Source organism: Hypomesus nipponensis, chromosome 14 (assembly GCF_054491055.1).
Source record: "Hypomesus nipponensis isolate SF chromosome 14, ASM5449105v1, whole genome shotgun sequence".
Classification (NCBI taxonomy): Eukaryota; Metazoa; Chordata; class Actinopteri; order Osmeriformes; family Osmeridae; genus Hypomesus; species Hypomesus nipponensis.
In genome coordinates, this window is record NC_140374.1 from 5,315,763 (window position 1) to 5,338,807 (window position 23,045).

General features: G+C 52.8%; 1 protein-coding gene across 1 annotated transcript; it reads right to left on the reverse strand.

Annotated features, from left to right (window-relative positions):
• Window positions 1–284: 284 nt before the first annotated feature.
• On the reverse strand, window positions 285–22,984 carry carmil2 (capping protein regulator and myosin 1 linker 2). The gene is given in 41 exon segments (XM_084671736.1): window positions 285–762; window positions 942–1,046; window positions 1,503–1,607; window positions 1,961–2,329; window positions 2,410–2,481; window positions 2,854–2,890; window positions 3,195–3,299; window positions 3,415–3,594; window positions 3,658–3,890; window positions 3,893–4,182; window positions 5,016–5,116; window positions 9,053–9,483; window positions 11,363–11,429; window positions 11,588–11,677; window positions 11,790–11,877; window positions 12,174–12,349; window positions 12,548–12,661; window positions 13,053–13,181; window positions 13,282–13,374; window positions 13,543–13,636; window positions 13,749–13,817; window positions 14,395–14,567; window positions 15,061–15,115; window positions 15,219–15,315; window positions 15,654–15,735; window positions 15,910–15,979; window positions 16,123–16,227; window positions 16,408–16,484; window positions 16,640–16,717; window positions 17,416–17,525; window positions 17,637–17,723; window positions 18,129–18,223; window positions 18,644–18,732; window positions 19,140–19,289; window positions 19,817–19,887; window positions 20,012–20,109; window positions 20,239–20,360; window positions 21,424–21,483; window positions 22,277–22,327; window positions 22,604–22,879; window positions 22,943–22,984. Coding segments are annotated over 41 exon segments (5,256 nt in total). The 3' UTR covers window positions 285–442.
• Window positions 22,985–23,045: the final 61 nt, after the last annotated feature.

The following is a 23,045-nucleotide window of genomic DNA, read 5'->3' on the forward strand; positions in this document are numbered from 1 at the left end:
TTTCATTCTCATGGTCACTCACTCATTCGGGCACAAACACACACACCTGGCTTTCCCCTCTGACACACAGATGGTCCTCATGTGGCCATCCTGTCCTCCTCCTGCCAGCTCAGCTTCCTGGAGGCTTGGAGGGAGTCGTTACCACGGAGAGACGTTACCATGGAGACAGGACATGTCCAGTCCTGTGCAGAAGTTGTGTGTGTGTGTGTGTGTGTGTGTGTCAGACCCGTCACCATATTCCGTTTTATTATCTATGACGTCAAACAGAAACACGAGTTGTTGACTCTTCTCAATCAACGTTTTAATCATTATTAACAAGTATAGGTATGGATTTACACTCTTTTTTTAAAACATTGTGTTCATAATTGTTTGCTTTTGTTTTTGTACATCATGTGGCGTGCAAGGCAAAGGTAGACATGGTAGAAAATAGACTCTGGGCAGGTCAGTCCATGTGTGTGTCAGAAAGGTGGGGCTCAGTTCTTTGGTCTGATGGTTCTGACTTCACCGTGTGCTGTTGTGAGACCGTCGCCCCCTTTTCCTCTGTGCTCTTTCCAGGGTCCTCCTGGACCCCTGTTGCGCCTAGACCTGGGCCTGAGCCTAGGCCTGTGGCTGGAGATGGGCCAGTTTTGGGCCCTGGATCCAGGCCAGGGCCTGGGTCAACTTCTGGAACTGGCTTACAGTCCGTTGTCATTCCTCCTCCAGTTCTCTTCTCTGCCTTCCTCTCCTCCACCTTTTCTTCCTTTGCATCTTTCCTCTCTCCTGCTGTTTCAATGAGTGAAGCAGAAAGTGTGTTAGAATTTAAAGGGAGCAAGAGTAAGTAACATGTTATAAACTCTTTCATGTTACTCCCTGCTCTCTCCCTTAAACCCCGTCCCCGAACCCCCTCCTTCCCTCCCTCTGACTCACCCCCTCCTTCCCTCCCCTAACCCCCTCCTACTCACCCCCCGCCCCCACGGGGGCGTCTTCACTGCAGGGGGGCAACTCCCCCAGGGTGACATGCTTGCGCACAGGGGACCTCTGTAGGCGAGGCAGGACCGCCTTCAGTTCTGAGGAGAGAGAGAGAGCGAGCGAGTGAGAGAGGGAGTGAGAGGGAGTGAGAGGGAGTGAGAGGGAGTGAGAGGGAGTGAGAGGGAGTGAGAGGGGGAGGGAGGGAGGGAGGGAGGGAGGGAGGGAGGGAGGGAGGGAGGGAGGGAGGGAGGGAGGGAGGGAGGGAGGGAGGGAGGGAGGGAGGGAGGGAGGGAGGGAGGGAGGGAGGGAGGGAGGGAGGGATGTTCCATTACGGATGACGTCAAGACTCCACACCAGACTTCACTTCCCCCGAGATACAGCTAGGCTCCCAATCGCCGCGGTGATTCGATGGTTGTAAACAAAACAAACGTCACTGATATTGCCTCAGAGGTGGAGCCTCAGAGTGGCTCAGGAGATAAGAGGGCGAACGACATCAGACCAGAGGGGCACGAGGTAGAGGAGAGGGGGGAGAGCGGACGAGGCCAGGACCTCACCTTCAGCGAGCAGGGGGGCGTGGTCACGGAGGGCGTCCTCGTGCACGGACACAGCTCGCCGCTGGGGGAGGGGCTTCATGCGGGGGCGGGGCTTAGGAAGGCTCTCTGGGAGGATCAGACACACAGACACACACACAGACAGTCTTAGTGGTGTGAGAGAAAAACACAAAACACAACAAAGTGGAGGAGAGTTTAGACTCTAGACCCTTCTGCCTCAGTGTGTACGCTCATTAGAGTACAATCATTTGTATGTGTGCATGTCTATAAGCTGGGGCACATGTTTGTTATCAAATGTGGATGGGACGTGTAGATGTTTTTGCCTAACTCTTAAAGAACCAATATAAGGTTTGCAATAAAAAGTGTGGGGGGGGACGGTCAGATTAGCAGTTTTCAAAATGTGTCATGCATAAGGAAACCTACGCGCCTGTGTGTATGCGTGCCTGTGTGTGTTAGTGTACCATCCGTGACTGATTGTGCTCTCTCGGAGCGCTCCCTGCCCTCCAGGGTGCTGAGGCGGCGAGGTGAGGGAGCCGGGGGGGGCTCCCTCCTGGGGGAGGGGCAGGGGGAGTGGTCCGCGGACGTGGCCTGGTGGGGCGCGGGGGCCGGCCGGCTGTCCAAGACCGGGCTGGGCTGGCGGGGGCCGGCCGGTGGGGGGGTGCAGGGGGGTGCGGCGGAAGCTGGGAGGGGGCTCGTGGAGGGGCGCGGGGCAGGGAGCGGGGGCTTGGCTGCGATGGCGGGTTTGGGTGGGAGTGGGCCGGCCGGGCGGCCAGAGAGGGGCGGTCTGTCGGGTCGGAGGGGGTCCAGCGTGGCGACGGGCCTGCGGGAGTCTGGTGAGAGAGGGAGGATCCAGTCAGTCAAGCGGGCAGAGAAGCAGTCATCCAGCCGGGTGTGGAGGATCTGGAGGTACCTGATGATGTGGACATGGTCCGAGGCTTCAGAAAAGTGGGAGGCGGCTCGGGTTTTCGGTCCAGGATAGCACCTGGGGGACAGGGGCAGGTTAGGACTCACACACACACACACACACACACACACACATATACACACACACACACACACCAGGCACATTGATGTAAGTGATGCAGGCTGATGTGTAGGATTGAACCCAATACAGACATCTGCTGAGACAGTCACACACACACACATCATAAAATGACCTGGAGTGTGACCTCTGCTTGAGAGGAGTCCCATGATGCTCTCTGTTCTGCCCTCATCAGGGTCAACACCACAATGCTGAGTAGGCCAAATGGAACAAACACACAAACTAATACACACAAACACAGTAACATACACAGGAACACACACACACACAAAGTAACACACAATAACACACACACACACACACCAGTCTTACCCTCTGAGTTGGCTTTCCTAAGCTCCTCCTCTTTGTTCTAGAAAAAGACCAGATAGATGTTAACATTCATCTCTCTCTCTCTTGCGCACGTACACTCACACACGCTCATACCTGGACTGATAAGTAAGGCTTCTATGGTCTTGACAAGTTAAATCCCCTCTATTCTATTCTCAGGCACCGTAGATAGTGAACAGTAATATTCATTTAAACTGCAGGGGGGGGGGGGAGCTAATCCTGCATGAAACCTTCCAACTCTCAGAGCTCAGAACATGAGAGAGAGCAGGACAACACACACGCACAAACTCACACACTCACGCACACACACTCACTCCCAGCCCTACCTGGCAGGTCTTGGGGTCTGCAGGGGGGGTTTTGGCCACGCCCATGCGGTGCAGCATGACATGGAGCCTCTGTTCAAAACTAGAGGAGGTCTCTGAGGCGTGCTTCTGAAAAACAGCAGCAGCACCCACACTTTAGTGTCAGCGAGTGTGTGTGTGTGTGTGTGTGTGTGTGTGAGCTTGAGTGTGTGTGTGTAAGTGACTGTGTGTGTGTGTGTCTCACCCTCCCGTGGGTGCTGGCTGGGTCCTCCAGGCCGGTCAGCAGGATGAGGGACTGCGACTTCCCCTCCCTCAGCGACCTCCGTGCGACCTTCACCCTCCGACCCTCATCAGGCGTGCGGCTCTTCTCCCAACCTGAAGGCGGGGCCACGTCGGGGGCGGGGCCGGCGGGGGCGGAGCCCGGCTCGGCGGGGGCGGGAGCGGGAGAGACGGGGGTCGGCGGGGTGGTGGGGGGGGCAGAGGGGGCGGGGCCGTCAGGGGGAGGGGCGGCGGGGGCCATCTTGTCCTCGGAAGCTCCTCCTTCTGTGACGGTGGCATCAGAATGGTTAACACCGGCCTCCTCCGCCTTCCCTCTCTCCCTCTCTTTCTCCTTCTCCCTCTCTTTCTCGGCCCGGGCCGCATCCCTGAGGGGCCGAATCAGGTCGGCGATGGAGGTCTTCTTGGCTTTGACCTCCGACCCTCCATCGCCCTTTGCCCCCTCCCCGCCCGAACCTTCTTAAAGGCAAAGAAGTCGCCGAACTTCTTCTTGATGTTTTTGGAGGGGGCGGTGCTGAGAGGGGTGGAGCCTGGGAAGGCAGGAGGGGGGGTGGGGGTGGAGGAGACGAGGGAGGAGGGCGGGGCGGGCGTGGAAGGGAGGGCCGGTGTAGAGGTGGGAGGGGCTTCACATGTGGTAGAGGTGGGAGGGTCTGTAGAGGTGATGGGCAGGGCTGGGGAGGCGGAGCGTGGCTCTGTGGGCGGAGCTTGGTCGGGGAGCTCCTCCCCCTTGGCCTTTCTGCAGCAGAAACAGCAGAAACACTGCTCAGTGTCCGACCAATCAGATACTCTCATCTGTCGCTGGCAGGGAGTGTATCTGGAGCTGAGAGGAAGTGAGCAGGGTGTGTTTGTGGCCCATATCGGAATGCGTTCCTCCATCTCTGACCTAGCATGGTTGGTGTTGTGGAGGTGTTCCTGCACACTGACACCCTTCAACCATGCTAGGCGAGTGATCACTCTGAAGCCCCTTTTATACAGATACATCATTTCGCAAGGGTTCCTTAAAGAACACCCATCATTAGGAAGGTTTGTTCACACCAAACCAAACCATGGTGTCAAAGCGCTGCCCTGTGTGTGATTTTAGGTAGCATGCCGGCGTTCCAGAATCCGAGGCGCGACGTTAGCGTCGTAGCTAGTGCGTGCAATCCCACCCCGACGCCTCTCCTTATTACACAGACGGGATTCGACTCTGGGACTACCTCCACTGCCGGCTTAATGCCGCTACAACAATGACCCACTATTCCGTGTTCATCCCTTTTATACAGGAATGCGCGGGCGGCATAAAGGGCCCATATTCCTGCCCGGAGCAGGCTGTCTAAATGGGGCTGGAGAGAGGGAGGAAGGAGGGTGAGAATCCGTACAGGGCTGTGTGACTTCAATGGGAGCGTGTGAGCATGCGTGTGGGTAGGGTGTGGGTAGGCCGTGTGTGAGATTGTGTTGACGCACAGGGGGGGTGTTAAGGAGCGAGTGGGATGTGAGGGTGGCAGGTGCGTGGGTGAGGACAGATTTCCATGGCTCCATCCCTTGGGGGCTCTCGGTGTCTATGCGAGGTGTTCGCCCGTGTTTACTCACAGGGGGTCATCGGGAAGGATCTTCTTGGTGAAGAACTCTTCTACTCCCTCGTCCACCCTGCCCATCGTCTCGCTGGCCTCATTCTCGGTGTCTGCCCCCTCCTGCACACACACACACACACACACAGGATGGGCATGAGTCAGGAGGTCCTGTAACAGTTCACCCACAGTGATTAAACCTCACTGGTTCACCCTTCACCAGGACTGCCCTCTTTCTCTCCCTCTCTCTCCCTCTCTCTCCCTCTCCTCCAACCTGACAGATTTGTGACCTGTGACATTCAATCCATTTCTTCCAGCTTTGAACTGAGACTACAGTCAAGGACTTGGCATCTTTCATTTTTAATCTCTGACACACACACACAAATACATACACACCAACACACACACACACGCACGCGGGGCTCCAGGCAGTGTATTTTCAGTGTGTAGGAGAGCCGCTGCAGAGATACAGCTACCGTAGCAACCATATGCAAATGACCCACCATGCTGCATGGGAAATTGATTATAAATCATTTAGCACCTTCCACCCAATCACAGAGCTCCAACACATATCACTCCATTCCATCTTCAGGAAGCAACATAAAAACACACTTACTACTCTATGAGATGCTCTCTTCCTGGAATAGTGTGGTCTGTCGGGCTTGTCTCCATTTGCCATTGGACACGAGACACTGAAAGGCTGAGGTTAGGGCTGGGGTTAGGCCATGGGTTGGGGATTGGGCTGGGGCTATGGCTGGTGATGGGGGTAGAACTAGGGCTACAGCTGGTGATGGGGTTAGAACTAGGGCTATGTCTGGTGATGGGGGTAGAACTAGGGCTATGGTTGGTGATGGGGGTAGAACTAGGGCTACAGCTGGTGATGGGGTTAGAACTAGGGCTATGTCTGGTGATGGGGTTAGAACTAGGGCTATGTCTGGTGATGGGGGTAGAACTAGGGCTATGGTTGGTGATGGGGGTAGAACTAGGGCTACAGCTGGTGATGGGGTTAGAACTAGGGCTATGTCTGGTGATGGGGTTAGAACTAGGGCTATGTCTGGTGATGGGGGTAGAACTATGGCTATGTCTGGTGATGGGGGTAGAACTAGGGCTATGGTTGGTGATGGGGGTAGAACTAGGGCTATGTCTGGTGATGGGGTTAGAACTAGGGCTATGGCTGGTGATGGGGTTAGAACTATGGCTATGGTTGGTGATGGGGTTAGAACTAGGGCTATGGTTGGTGATGGGGGTAGAACTAGGGCTATGGCTGGTGATGGGGGTAGAACTAGGGCTATGTCTGGTGATGGGGGTAGAACTAGGGCTATGTCTGGTGATGGGGGTAGAACTAGGGCTATGGTTGGTGATGGGGGTAGAACTAGGGCTATGGCTGGTGATGGGGTTAGAACTATGGCTATGGTTGGTGATGGGGTTAGAACTAGGGCTATGGTTGGTGATGGGGGTAGAACTAGGGCTGTGGTTGGTGATGGGGTTGGGGCTGGTACTGATGCTAAGCTTGGTCTGAACACCTTCTGTCACACTACACAAATAAGGTCCAATAGGTCCAAATTGGAAACTACAACCAAAAAACAGGCAACTGAATCACCATCAGCTCGAGGGTTGCCGTGTGCAACGGTCCTTCTGTTGCCACGGTGGCAGCAGCACCACCAGCCACCACCTGTTCTCTTGGTCCGCCAGCCAAGACGTCATCTTACACACATGACAAACACACACACACATCCATACTCCCAATATGGCACATGGTCAACATGAAGGGCACAACATATTTGACATTCGTTAACACAGTGTGTGTGTGTGTGTTTGTGTGTATGTTGGCCCCTTATGTGCTAAAGCCTAATGCTAGCCAAATAAGCAGCTGAGCGTAGGATCCTAAAGAGAGACGCCTAGGTGTACAAGCAGATATTGCAGACACTGGAGACTGTCTGAGACAGAGACTGTCTGAGCAAAGACTGTCTGAGACAGAGACTGTCTGAGCAGAGACTGTCTGAGACAGAGACTGTCTGAGCAGAGACTGTCTGAGCAGAGACTGTCTGAGACAGAGACTGTCTGAGCAGAGACTGTCTGAGACAGAGACTGTCTGAGCAGAGACTGTCTGAGACAGAGACTGTCTGAGCAGAGACTGTCTGAGACAGAGACTGTCTGAGCAGAGACTGTCTGAGACAGAGACTGTCTGAGCAGAGACTGTCTGAGCAGAGACTGTCTGAGACAGAAACTGTCTGAGCAGAGACTGTCTGAGACAGAGACTGTCTGAGACAGAGACTGTATGAGCAGAGACTGTCTGAGACAGAGACTGTCTGAGACAGAGACTGTCTGAGCCGCAGACATCACGTGTCCTCTGTGTGTTCCGGGGGGGGGGGGGGGGGGGGGACAGTTGACGGTCTGTTCCTGGAGAGGCCGTCAGGTGTGCCCGTCCACCGGGATCCATGGTTACCACGTCCCTACCGCTCCAAACGTCACAGATCTGAGAAGAGTCCTGTCAGAAAGGCACACTGACCTCCCCACCACCACCACCCCCCCTCCCCCTTCACCACACACACACACACACGTTCTTGCGTTACGACATGTTCCAAATGACCACCTACACACAAGCCCAAACGTCTCCATGTAGCTGGCGAGTGTTTCAGAGCTGTGGGTTCTCTGTTTGAGCAGGGCTCGCCGTGCTACTGCAACCCAGAGAGAGATATCCCATCACGGAACACACCGGAACGTGCCCAGAAACCAGGAGACACAGCCCCCGAGCGTCCCTGCGCCACACAGCACACATTCATCTCACACACACCTACTGCAGAGCTGATGGAGATGTCACGCAGAGCTTCCATTCAGACAATCCATGTTAAAGAGGGATCCTCCTATCCCCAAGAGTTTGGATGAGAGGAAGAGAGAGAGATACAGAGAGAGAGACACACAGAGAGAGAGAGGGAGATACAGAGAGAGAGAGAGAGAGAGAGAGAGAGAGAGAGAGAGAGAGAGAGAGAGAGAGAGAGAGAGAGAGAGAGAGAGAGAGAGAGAGAGATACACAGAGAGAGAGAGGGAGATACAGAGAGAGAGAGAGAGAGAGAGAGAGAGAGAGAGAGAGAGAGAGAGGAGAGAGAGAGAGAGAGAGAGAGAGGGAGAGAGAGAGAGAGATACACAGAGAGAGAGGGAGATACAGAGAGAGAGGGAGAGCCCCTTCTTTATGTGAAAGATGAATTATTAAGGGGTTGAACCATCTAAATCTCGGTGGGCAGAGTAGAGCTATTTCACCACGGAGATGACAGAGAGATAGACCGAAGCTGGACCGACACACACACGCATGCATGCACACACACACGCATGCACGCACACACACACACACACTATCTAGCACACCCAAAGAATACACATCAACACAAGAGAAACCAGTTTGGGAAAAATAGACTCGAGGATAGAAGCTCGACCCTGCCCTGAGGACAGCTGCACACACACACACACACACACGCACACGCACACAACCAGCAGAACAGATGAGCTGCTATACTGCGACAGGAGAATAACACACACACAGCTGAAAGAACATCCTCCATCACAACAACAGTCATTCTGACATGATAAAAACAGAGATGAACAGGGAGCGACAGAACGAGGGTGCCAGAAAAAGGGAGTGGGGGGGGGGTGGAGGGAGACGAGAGAGGGAGAGGGGGGAGGGAGAAAGGAGGAGGGAGGGAAGAAGGAAGAGAGGAGAGAGCTGTTTGCTACAGACACCGTTCTCTCCACTACTGCAATAACCTGAGCAATAGACCGTCATCAGAGAACAGCTCCCTCCCCCATCCTTCCATCTCTCCATCTCTCCATCTCTCCGCCTCTCCCTCTCCGCGGTTCCCTCTGCTGTGATCAGCCGTTCCCCTGCTTCATTTTTCTCCATCCCTCTCCCCCATCCCTCGCTCGCACGGAACACATTTCTCTTCCAATAATTAGCTTCCCGCTGCACCCCCCTCCTCGCTCTCTCTCGCTCTCTCTCTCTCCCTCTCTCTCTCTCCGTGTCTTCCTTTCTTCCCTCCCCCCCATCCCTCCGTACTGCTGTCTTACCTGGGGCTGCGAGGCAGGCTTGCTGGGGGGCTGTGTGTGTGATCGCTGGGGGGGTCTCGGTCTGGACCGGGTGTAGTGCCTGAGCGTCTGGCCGGCCGTGGGCAGGTCCATAGGGGTTGCCGTGGCGGCAGACGACGGTTGCCGGGGCTTGGTGTTGCTAGGAGCCGCGGAGCGAGCAGGAGCCTGGGCTGCAGCACCCGCCTCCCTGCCTGGGTGGGCGGGGCCAGCAGCCCGACGCTGGCCTGACGCGCTGACTGACAGCAGCGTCGCCGACGACGACCGGGCCCGCCCACTCCCTCCCTCAGCCCCTGAGAGATCCCCTCCCCCTCCTTCCCCCCACCCCCATCCCCCGGCTCCTCCATGCTGATGGTGCATGCTCCACTCTCTCTCTTTCTCTCTCGCCGGCTGCTCCCAGTCCACATCCAACAGACCTGCAGACGGAGAGAGGGGGAGGCAGGGAGAGAGAGGGGAGCGGCAAGAGGAAGGGGGGGCAGAGAGAGAGAAGTGGGATAGGGAGAGAGAGGGAGGTGGGGGGGGGGGTGTTGGTACAACCCACACGGTTGAAAGATGTATGGTAGAATGTACAGTATGTGAAATACAGGAGAATACTATTATGACAACAGAGAGAGAGCGAGGAACTGAGAGAGAGAGAGAGAGAGAGAGTGTGAGAGAGAGAGAGAGAGAGAGAGAGAGAGAGAGAGAGAGAGAGAGAGAGAGAGAGAGAGAGAGAGAGAGAGAGAGAGAGAGAGAGAGAGAGAGAGAGAGAGAGAGAGAGAGAGAAAGAGGGGGAGGAGCTCAAAACTGAGCAGGGAAGAGAGAAAGAGAGGAGGAGAAGACCAGAGGACAAATACATTAGCAGAGAGAGAGAGGATATCTCTGGGCGAAGGGCCTACAGCAAGTCTTGCCGCTAGATATGTATCTCAATGTCACAACCTAAGGGACAGTAGGATTGTTCAAACCTTTCGGTATAACATGCATTTATCTGTTACTTTTCTACTGTCTCCGACTCACTATGCTACTGCCATTTTGTCATATTATCATTGTCAGACTCCTTGTTATATGTTAGGATATTTATGTTAAAATGTCCCTTCAATGTGGACTGCTTTGGCAATACTGCTCAACCCGCACATGCCAATAAAGCATTCTGAACAGAAAGAGAGAGAGAGACAGAGTGTGATAGAGAGAGAGGGGCTTTAGGCAGACAATAATTCAGATGAGATGGAAGATGGATGGATGGCATGATCAGAGGGGAAGGACAGATGGATGGTTGGATGCTGTAATTACAGACTCAGCTGCATACTGAATAATCTCTACCTGGAACCTAAACTATCCAGGGAGAGATAGAGAGAAGTGAGAGATAGAGAGAAGTGAGAGAGAGAGATAGAGAGAGGACGGTGAGATAGAGAGATAGAGAGAGGAGGGAGAGCTAGAGGGAGGGAGAGGGGGATGAGGGAGGGGGTAGGGAGCAGCTGTGAAATGGTTGTCTGTCTGTGACCCCAAAACTCAGCCCCTCCCACCACTGCCCCCCCTCAGCTCCATCCTCTACCTATCCCTCCTCACCCCCCCCCCTCCACCTCTTCCCCCTCATCCCCCTCTCCTCATCCCCCTCTCCTCCTCACCCCCACCCCCCCACCTCTCCCTCCTCATTCCCCCCTCCCTGGTTCAGTGGTCTGAAAGTAAGCGGGCCATGCTCCAGTTAGCCACAGCACTGTCTCCAGTCAGCAGGACACACACGCACGCACACAGCACTGTCTTCTATCAGCAGGGCACACGGGCATGCCCACACACGCGCACACACACACACACAGCACTGCCTCCTGTCAGCACACGCGCACACACACACACCCTGTGTCCTGACATCAGACCAGCAGCTCTGGTCAGTAGAGCAGTACCCCAGTGTAACCTCCTCCCCTCCCTGTTCACAACGACAGAGGCCCACCGGAGCTGCTGTGTTTAGCAGACAAAGGGTTAACCATACCAAGTCACTCTGACACATATTCACGTAAACACACATCGGCGCACACACACACACACGCACCCACACACGAACACACGCACGCCCGCATATATAGATCAGCAGAACAGTGGAACATTGACACACATCATCCTGGTTCTAAATGTGGTCTGTGCTGTACTTAAGCCTCTTCTCTCTTCCAGTGGGACTTCTAGGGACAGTTCAATATCATAGCGTGCTCTGGGTGATCTGTGTGTGTGTGTTTCATGAGGAGGAGGAGAAGTAAAAAGAAAGGAGGGGGAGGAGTCGTAGGATGAGGGGGAGGAGGAAGAGGAGGAACAGGAGGTGTTTGTTACTCTTCACTGAGGGGGCGGGCCGGATGCTCTTGGAGAGGAAGCTGTTCCTCCACGTCACTGGAACATACTGAGTTGGAGGAGGTGGAGTAGGTGGTGGAGGAGGAGGAGGAAGAGGTGGAGGAAGAGGTGGAGGAGGTGGAGGAGGAGGAGGAAAGACAGTTAGTTTGAATGTGAGCTGCAGTCCTGTAAAGGTGATTGGTCTGTGAGTATTCTAAGGCCTCTGACCTCATCAGTAGGGAACTGTTCCACCAATCGCAGCTGGGGAACATTGTTGGTTCGAGGGGTGGAGCCTGTATGCTCGCGCATATGCTGGTCCTGAGATCAGAGAAGGCGGGTCACTTTTACTACTACTACACACACACACACATACACACGCACACCACTAAACCACGCAGCACACACACAACACACACACACACACTCTCACCAGTGAGTTCTGGGACAGAGCTAGGTTCTTCAGAATGTGTTCTATGATGCTCTCCACCAGAGAGAGGATGACTGCCTGTTTCACCTCGCTGAAGGAGAGACAGAGGAAAGAGAGAGAAAGGGAGAGCAAGAGAAAGCAGACAAACACTCGTCATAGTTCAGTCGCTTGGTTATGATCCGTGAGTCTGTTTTGTCTTGTCAGAGCACTAATGGAGGTGGAGAGTCGGGGCCCATGATGATTAGCTTTTTAAAAATGTATATTAGGACAATGATTCATTTAGCTGCTCTCACTGAAATATGACTCTAGGTAATTGTCTTATTTTAAGTGTAACATATTTCGTCTAGATATGGGTCTCCTTGATGTGAGCAGGACTGAGCGGCGCACCTCAGCTTGCTGCTGATGGTGCATGTCGCGTGCTGCAGCAGCGCTTCCTGGATGAACATCTCAGTCTGCCTGCTCTTCCTCCTCACGCACGCCTCCAAAGCTTCCACGACCTCTGACCTCAGGGCCACGCCAGGACACTCCGTCTGGGCTGCAGAGAGCAGGGCCTCGGACAGCTCCTACACACACACACACACACACACACACACAAAATGACACACATACACAGGCAATTTCACCAAAGCAGAGCCCCAACAAACGTAGAAACGGCCACACACACAACGACAGCAATTGAACAAAACCAGAATCATAACACACACACACACACGCTGAGATCAACACACACAGGTCCAAGCTGTGTGTTTAGCACTGTTTACCTGGATCTCCTTGCTAGCCTCATGACTCAGAGCAGTGGTGGCATGGCTGAGGATGTGCTGCTGGGCCTCACCACCAGAGGGCGCCCTGCCCAGCTCCCACAGACAGGGCAGCAACTGCACACAACACAACACTCAGGGCCTCGTTTACTAACAGGATTGCGCCCATTTCAGGCGTAAAATAGCGATTTCTCCCGTCTTTTAACGGCGCGCTATTAAACACTAAAGGGCGGGGTAAGGCGCTGATTGCCCGACGAGGATCTGGTTTGATAAACACCACGCAAAATGCAGACACCGTGCACTATTTGCGGTTGGGCAAAGGCGCAGATTAAGCTGCGGTCGCAATGTTAGTAAATGAGGCCCTCAGTCTCTCACCATCATGGAAACACACACGTTAATCGTTTTTTATCAACCTTTTACTCTGGAAAAAAACAAAGCTTGTGACCAGATTCAGAGTATTTGATGCCAGTTCTGTCCGTCACGTGACCGCAGGGTGTGTGTCTCCTACCCTGATGGAGCTGCGGGCATCGCAGAGCACTTCCTGTGCAGACAGGATGTCTTCCTCCACTTCCTGTATGCTGCAAGGGGTCAGAGGTCTCAGGCTGTCCTGGAGGCGTTGACAGAGGCCGTAGACCATCTGAGGGAAGGATGCAGACAGAAACACACACCTGTCCTCACAATCATCTTCGAAAGAAGCCGCACTTGCTGCACTTTGTGATTGTCCCATGGAGGCTGACCTGTTCAGACTGGACGGTCTTCAGGCCCTGATAGAGAATCTGGTCTGGACATTCAGACCTGTTCTGGTTGTTCCTCAACAGACACGCCTGGATCTGTACACACACACACACACACACACAGACATACACACACAGAGACAGATGTAGCAGAACAGCTCTTCATACAAGGCAGATTTGACATAGTAGTGAGGCTCCTGGGAGATAGTGTTTTTCAGTCAGGCGTCTGGCTGGGCGGCCGGGCGGGCGGGGAGGGGGTCCTACCTGCTGCAAGGCCTGCTCCGTCCTGACGGGGGTGCTGCGGCAGCTCTGAGTCACGTCTGACAGCGGCAGGGACATGTGCTGGAGGGTGAAGTTCCTACACACATAACATGAAAATACACACATGCATGAAAATACACGCGTGTGTGCGCACGCATGTGTGTATGTATGTGTCTCTGTATGTGTGTGTGTGTGCGCGCGCGTCTAACCTCTCCATGGCATTGGCCACATCCTGGAAGCCCCTTGCTGTAATGTTATTTCTATCCCACACCAGAGACCTGAGGACAGACATACACACACACACACACACACACTGATGAGCAGGGCAGTGGAACAGGGTTGTGTCTGGGGTCGTGTCTGAGGTCGTGTCTGGGGTCGTGTCTGGGGTCGTGTCTGAGGTCGTGTCTGAGGTCGTGTCTTGGGTCGTGTCTGGGGTCGTGTCTGGGGTCGTGTCTGGGGTCGTGTCTGGGGTCGTGTCTGAGGTCTTGTCTGGGGTCGTGTCTGGGGTCGTGTCTGGGGTCGTGTCTGGGGTCGTGTCTGGGGTCGTGTCTGGAGTCGTGTCTGGGGTCGTGTCTGAGGTCGTGTCTGGGGTCGTGTCTGGGGTCGTGTCTGGGGTCGTGTCTGGGGTCGTGTCTGGGGTCGTGTCTGGGGTCGTGTCTGGGGTCGTGTCTGAGGTCGTGTCTGAGGTCGTGTCTGGGGTCGTTTCTGGGGTCGTGTCTGGGGTTGTGTCTGGGGTCGTGTCTGAGGTCGTGTCTGACGTCGTGTCTGGGGTCGTGTCTGGGGTCGTGTCTGGGGTCGTGTCTGGGGTCGTGTCTGGGGTCGTGTCTGGGGTCGTGTCTGGGGTCGTGTCTGAACCTCAGAGTGGTGTTGATGAGCAGGGCCTTGGCCACCATCTTGGCGCCGGTGTCCCCGATGGCGTTGCCGGTCAGATCGACACGGCGCAGGCACACATTGCTCGCCAGGGCGTTGATCAGGATGGTGGTGGCGGTCTTCAGTTTGGAGTCACACACTGACAGAGATTCCAGGGGCTGCACACACACACACACACACACACACATGCACTCACACACACACACACACACAAACAAACAAACAAATACACATACAAACACACACGTGCACATACAGACACACACACACACAGCTGTGTTCAGACTGTTTTAATCATCTCAGCTGCTCTGTGGGTAATTACAGAGGCAGGGCATGTCTCCCAGGAGAGGATTCTGGGTAATTGAGCCCTTGTGGATGTCCCTGTGGACTCGTCCCCGTCTCCAGCCTCCCTCTAAAGAGAGCCACGCCCCGGCCGGCCTCCTGCTCTTATCTGAGCTGTGGAGAGGTCAGCCAGAGGGCAGGGCTCTGGGCCTCCACACACACACACACACACAACAGCTCACACACATGTACACCAGCTCACACACACACCAGCTCACTCACACACACTCACTAACGACAATTCATTGCCTTTTCACACACACCCCCCACTCATGACAGTGCATGTGACACTGTGTGGTCTCCACTCACACAGTCTTCCTCCTGGATGAGCTGAACGATGCGCTGCAGGACGTCTGTCAGAGCTCTGGAGGACAGAGACAAGGCACGGGGACTGTGAGGCAGGACATAGCATGTGTGTGTGTGTGTGTGTGTAGGTGTGTAGGTGTGAGTGTGTGTGAGTGTCCAACCTGGACTTCATAGCGAAGTTACGTCCCAGAGCTAGGTGTCTGATGGAGGGACTACGACCCAGAGACAACACCAGTGTCACCATGTCACTCTCCAGACCTGAGAGAGAGAGAGAGAGAGAGAGAGAGAGAGAGAGAGAGAGAGAGAGAGAGAGAGAGAGAGAGAGAGAGAGAGAGAGAGAGAGAGAGAGAGAGAGAGAGAGGGAGAGGGAGAGGGGGAGAGGGGGAGGGGGAGGGGGAGGGGGAGGGGGAGGGGGAGGGGGAGGGGGAGGGGGAGGGGGAGGGGGAGGGGGAGGAGGAGGGGGAGGGGGAGGGGGAGGGGGAGGGGGAGGGAGAGGTTTTGATGTATCAGAGGATTATTTGAAGGACTTGTGTCCTTGTCTGTGTGAAGGAGGGATCCAGGAGGGAGGTGTAGGAGAAGGAGAGGTTTCTCTGTACCGTTGTCTGAAAGGTCCAGACTACTGATGGCCTTGGGTTCAAAGATGTGCTCCTGGATCACCTGGGCCCCACAGGACCTCAGCTGCACACACACACACACACACACACACACACATATACACACACACATACATACACACACACATATACACACACACATATATACACACACACCACAGTACTCAAAATACAGGATCGGTCTCTAATAGGTAGCAGATGTATATGTGTGTGTGTGTGTGTGTTTATGTGGCTGTACCTCACAGCTGCTAATGTCCAGCTCCAGCCCACTTAGGTCAGGGTTTGTAGCCAGACCCTGCAGCAACAACCTGACAGCAACAACAACCACAAACAGCTCACAACAGCACACCCTATCACAACACACCGACTATATATGACATCATGCTACAGTGTATCACATGATTGGAGTCTGGGTGCCCTTGGTATATCTCCCCTGTAGAGGCGGACTCACCTGAGAGCCTGGGCAGGCAGCCTGGTTTGGGACAGACCACAGTACTGCAGTCTCTCACATTGACTGAAGAACTCTCTCACACTCCTGGTCACTTCACGTACCTTCCTGTAGACAAAGAAGCATTCACACACAGTCAAACACACACACAGTCACACACATACACAGACACACTGTCACACACATAAGCACAAACACTTGTGTTTAATACACTTGTGTGATAGATGAGGGTGTGAATGAGGGTAGAGGGGTGTGTGGATGTGGCCTGGTGTGAACAGGGTTTCCCACCTGTAAGTGAAGGGGTTCCTGGCCAGGTTGATGTGAGCCAGTCTGGAGCAGCAGCCAGCAGATAGAGACACAAACAGCTGGGGGGCAGACAATAATGATGAGAAGAGAGGAGGAGAGGGAGAGGGAGAGGAGAAGAAGATGAAAGGACGAGAGGACAGGATGAGTGGAGAGGGTGAGAGGAGAGGGGTGTGGAACAAGCAAAGGAAAGAGGACGGGGTCCCGGGCGACTCACAGTGTCCAGGGGACAGTCAGTCCCACTCAGGTCCAGGTAGGACACACAGTTGGTCCGAGACAGGAACAGGAACAGACTCTGACGGAAGAAACACACAGCAGGTCAGGAGTATAGACTGACACACACACACACGGCAGGTCAGGAGTATAGACTGACACACACACACACACGGCAGGTCAGGAGTATAGACTGACACACACACACACGGCAGGTCAGGAGTATAGACTGACACACACACACACGGCAGGTCAGGAGTATAGACTGACACACACACACACAGCAGGTCAGGAGTATAGACTGACACACACGGCAGGTCAGGAGTATAGACTGACACACACACACACACACGGCCAGGAGTATAGACTGACACACACACACACACACGGCCAGGAGTATAGACTGACACACACACACGACAGGTCAGGAGTATAGACTGACACACTCACACACGGCAGGTCAGGAGTATAGACTGACACACACACACGGCAGGTCAGGAGTATAGACTGACACACACACACACACGACAGGTCAGGAGTATAGACTGACACACACACACACACACGACAGGTCAGGAGTATAGACTGACACACACACACGGCAGGTCAGGAGTATAGACTGACACACACACACACACACGACAGGTCAGGAGTATAGACTGACACACACACACGACAGGTCAGGAGTATAGACTGACACACACACACGACAGGTCAGGAGTATAGACTGACACACACACACACACACGACAGTTCAGGAGTATAGACTGACACACACACCATAGCATCATCAGTGGCCAGAATGCCTGGGTTGTCTGACAAGTCCAGGTGGGTGAGACAGGTGGCGAACACCTGGTTGGAGGAGAGGACCTGGGATAGAACACCTACACCTGGAACAGGTGAACGAACAAATGAATGAACAAATGAATGAAAGACTGAATGAATGAACAAATAAACTAATGAACAAATGAATGAATGACTGAATGAGCAGTGTGCAGTACCTTTGGGAGACACACTGGTCCTAGAAAGGGACAAGTGAGTGAGACCTCTGGACAGGCTGTCCAGCTCCAGACTCAGAGCCATCACACCTGGTGACAGGAAACAGACAGCACATCCTCAGAACCCTGGAGAACGCCCAGGAGAACCAGCCAACAACACAGCAGAACTCCTTTTAGGGTTCAAAAGGACTTAGGACTCTTTGGGGGTTCCCTCAGAATGTCCTCAGAAAAGTTCTGTCCAGAATTTCTTTAACTTTTTTTATTTTGAACAATAACTCAAAATAAGCCTGATCTGATATTCACTCCTGAAAATGATATCAAGCCCTACTGATGTGTTCCATGTGGTAGACGCCAATTATGAACCCTGAACCAATTCCTTCATCTTAGGAAGGTGGAAAGCCTGGTAAGGTGTACCTGACTGAGGAAGCAACAATATTTCCTCCTGTTGGCATTAGCACCAGAACAACCGATTGGCTCAGCTTACACAGTGCCTACCTTTATCTTCAATCTGATTGGCTGACAGGTTGATGGTGTGGAGATTCGAGGAGGTGTTGTCTCTCAAGGCAGCTGCCATCTTGACTGCAAAATCCCTAGAGAACGAGTCAGACCCAGGATGGAAGTCAGGTAGAGGGAGAACAGATGGTCAGGTAATAAAAGGATAAACAGAGACTGAAATGGTGCAGAGGGGGGCAAACATGAGGAGCAGGAGGAGGAGGAGGGGAAAGAAGGGGAGGAGAAGGAGGAGGAGGAGAAGAGGGAGGAGGAGGAGGATAGGAAGGAAGGGGAGGAAGCAGGGGCGGTTCTACACGGGGGCCTACAGGGGCCAGTGCCCCTGTAAAAATGTCCCTGGCCCCCCCTGTGGCCCCCTTGAGCTGGCTGAATAAACTGACTGAAATTACACATATCTTCTAGTAGTCATCATGAAATGAGGAAGGGACATTGCAGCCTTTTTTGCCCCAGTAAATAAAACAATTAGAGAAACATAGAGAGAGAGAGAGAGAGACACTCACTGCTTGAGCCCGCTGGCCTCCAGAGACAGCTCCTCCAGGCTGGGAGACCTGTGGATCATGAAGAGCACCTGCTGCTGCACGTCTGGAGTCTGGAGGGAGGAGCAGGGGGAGGGGGATGGGGAGGAAGAGCAGGGGGAGGGGGAGGACCAGGAGGAGGAGGACGAGAGGGATGGGGAGGAGGAGCAGGGGGAGGACCAGGAGGAGCAGGGGGAGGGGGATGTGGATGGGGAGGAGGAGCAGGACGAGAGGGAGGACCAGGAGGAGGAGGAGGAGGCAGAGGAGCAGGGGGAAAGCACATCACCTGTATAAGCTGAAGGTTTCTTCCATGGCTAACACGACAGAAAATAAAGTCAATCAGGAGACATGTAACAAGGACCAGCCGAGCTAGAGAAACAGTCACTTCATAGCTAGTCAGAAAGGTCCTGAACACATCCAGCTGTTCTCTAAGAGATGGTCCTGACAGAGTCCATCCCAGCCTCGGAGGAGAAGGCCGTACCAGTTTGAAGTGTCTGCTGGAGAACCGAGTGAACCACTGGTTGAAGGAGAGAGCGGCCACAACCAGGGCCAGGTCCTGGCTGTCCAGGTGACTGAAGTCCAACAGACTGAACTCCCGACATCTGCGGACATGGTAGATGTTGTTGACATCCTGGAGATGAACGACAAACAAACAAACCACCGACGTGTTTCATACATTTACATTTATGCATTTTGGAGATATACATATACATAGATGGAGGAAGAGACAGGATGTGATGTCTTGTTGCATGTTTTCCCTTCCTTTACTGTATATTCATTGTCATTTTATTTATGATGTCGTATAGCGCTATGAGATGCAACTTTTGAAGATGCTGTAAAGTAAATTCCATGATTTGGTTCTCAGTACATTATATACATGTGAAATTAGTTGGTGAAAGCATGTGAAAAGCGTGCATTGAAATGTGGAGTTTGATCGTTGAACAGTTTCAGGTTTTGTATAGACGGGGTCAAAGCCTAATTTAACATTCTTGTCTGTGTTTTGTTCGTATTTGGGTGGGTAGTTAACACATTCTTCTGTGGTGTGATGAACTTAAAACTCATTTTCAGTTCTGCTTTACAGCATCTTTAAAGGCGCTTTGGAAAATAACGTTTTATTATCATTATAGGATGTGATGTCATCGGCGTGCGTGCACCGACCCACTGGACTTCCTCCCTGCAGCGGAAGTCGTTGAAGTCACAGAGAGCAGCGTAGGTGTCAGAGAAGCCTCCTGTACCGGAAACACACACAGTGACTGCTCTATCCAGGCTTCAGGTCATTACATCATCGTTCCAGGATTCTGTGGTTTTACAGTTCAAAGATTCTGTGGTTCTACAGTTTTAAGCAATACTGACCACAGGGTCCCGGTGTTCCCTCCAGCTGTTGCTCCACATGAGAGGTCAGGTTCCTCAGGCGTTCCTGCAGATCCGGAGGAACATTTTTTAGGATCTTCCTAAGGACCAGCAAGGAGACAGACAAACGCACGCCTGTTATACACAAAATAATCTGTCGTTACGATCATTCTAAAGCAATGTGTCTAGGCTTAGAACTCTAGAACTCTGGTTTAGAACATGGGGCCAACCCTGGGGAGGAATCAGGAAAGATCTTCTTCAGAGACGCAGTCACGTGACTGATCATGGCTTCGAGGTCCTCCACAAACATTAGGCTGAGTAGGAACACCTCTGTGTCAGTCTCGATCACCACCTGGGAGGGCAAACACACACACACACACACTCAGGATCTCCTCACACACCTCAGACTTCCTGGAAACCTTCGTGTTGCCATGGGAGAGCAGACAGAGGCTCTGATAGGGTCCGAACATGCTCAGTCTGCCCCCCTGCCGGACTCTCAACCAATAGGTGTCATATTACAATATCTGTATTGAGCTAGGAGGAACCATGCAGTGCCCAGACACAGGCAAGCTGTTTGGTCTGATGTTGGGTATGGATGTCATGTTAGCCATGAAGGAGCCACTGTAAGCTGACTGTCTGGCTCCTGTCTGTGGGTGGGCAGGTCGGAGATGACTGGATGGAAACTAACAATCACCCTCTAATCTCTCTCAGAAAATATCACAGTCAACTGCTGAATAACCACGACTGTTTCCAGCAACACAATTTACCCTATCCCTGCTAACTGGATGAACCACACAGCTATACCCATGTCATACAGCGACAAACAATCCACACAACTACACAACACCTCATTACAGTCAAGCCATCAGAAATAACTACTGTTCAGTCCAGACATGGATATTACAACAGATTTGCAGGTTGACGGTGTTAAAGATGCTGTGAAGCAAATTCCGTGATTTGCTTCTAAGTATATTATATACGTGTGAAATGCGTTGCTGAAAGCATGTGCAAAGCGCGAAAACTTTGTTGCACTGAAATTGAACTGAATGAGACCGTCAGTGTTTTGTTTTTTCCCCATTCAAATTTGGATGGGCATTCTTCGGTGGTGTGATGAACTTCAAACTCATTTTCAGTTCTGCTTTACAGCATCTTGAAGCTATTGCATGACATCAGATGGTGTTTTCTGACACGGTACACGGCAGGACAACAGACAAGTCTGGATGGCCTGACATATACGGCTTCAAACGGAAAGAGGTTTCCACTCATCTGACAGAACAAGCTTCAAAGAAAATGACCTGACCCAAAACCACACATCCTGTCGCATGAACACAACAAAAGAAGATTAAGACGAGACACTGACGCGCAATGATGCAAAACAGGAAAATGTGTCAAAAGACGGATAAGAAGATTGTCACCTGATTGAGGCTGTGGATGGCGATGGAGCAGATCTCAAGGTAGTTGAAAGAACCCTCTACCTGTAGGTAGACCACACACACACACACTGGTCAGACTAACTACATAGTGCTAGCATACTGACTGAGAACAGAAACTGACTCACATCGGTTAATGAATGTGTGTGTGTGGTGGTTGGGGGGGGGGGGCTGAAGTCGAGAAAGGAGGGTGAGAGAGAGACAAAGGTAGTGTGACAAGTGGCAACTGATTCAACTTGACCACACCAAGATAGAGTTCCCAAGAAGACTGCTGTGTGTGTGTGTGCGAGTGTGTGTGTGTGTGTGTGTGCGTGTGCGTGTGTGTGGGTATGTATGTTCCGTTCATTGAGACGAAAACTTCCAGAGACGAGCCTTCATTGAAACTTCAAGCCTGGTGAGATGAGTTAAGAGATGACAAAAGCCTAATGACTCTTATGTGGATGTGTATTTAGATTACAGACCGTTTGCTACTTACCTGCACTTCATTTGTCCTCTGAGGTGAAGTTCACAACAGCAGCAGAAACCCATCTCTCTTTCATCTTTCTCCTTTCCTTTTCTATTACTCTGTCTGTTTCTTACCCCAAAACCATACTTTCCTTTCCTGCCCTCCCAATCTCTGTTTCTTTTTCGGAAGTTAATCAGTTACTCTCCCTGACCCTTGCAGAGGAAGATAGATATGTGGACCTAAACGGTGCTAATAGGTGCCTTTTCTACAGCATTTCCTGTTTCCTTCACTGGTTCTCTGCTACTAGCTTTGTGATGTAATGATGGCCGACCAGAATGCATACACTCACACACACACACTCTGAAGCTGTGTGTGTGTGGGTTAGTCCTTTACCGTGACAGGTTGTTTAGTGTTGACCAGGTAGGCTCTCCACAGACTCATAACCTGAAGTTCAGAACACACAACAAACAAACAACAATAACAGGCAACATCTTTTCAGCCAACATCAGAACCATCACAGCAAGACAGTGATGCCCAACATGTTTTTAGAACTGGCGCCATCTAGGGGGCGGAACACGGTAATTACAGTCATTCCAGGTCAACATTTCACAACAGAACCACAGTCTGATTCAAATACATTTCCTTCAAAGGAGAATCCTTTCCAGACCCGTGCATGGTTCACAGACAGGGTTATACCACAGAGGAACGACTCCAACTCACCAGTAGCCTTGGCTCTGCCCTGCTCCTGGCCTGGTGCTGTTTCACCTGCCTCATCAGACAAACCTTCTGGTGCTTCAGAAGCTCGCAGACCTGCTCTGCTGCCCAGAACCACACCCACACCCAGACCCAGAGGAGAAGGGACACCAACAGAACATGATCAGCCAGAACCACAGGAGAGAGAAGGGACTGCATGAAATAACCAGCCTGCTTCGTGACGAAGCCCTGACTGCGTCCACAGCTTGGATTCGCCTGGCCCCCCACACAGCCACGCCTCGGCTAAGAAGAACCAGAGAAGTTTCACGAGAAGTTCACATTCGTCGCGAGAGACGGGCGCCACACTGTACCTTGCAGGTTGTGGGAGATCCCTGGATAGGAGGCCATGATGCAGAGAAGCCAGGAGCAAGCGAGCTGCTATGAGCAAAACACCGGCTCCTGGGGTGTG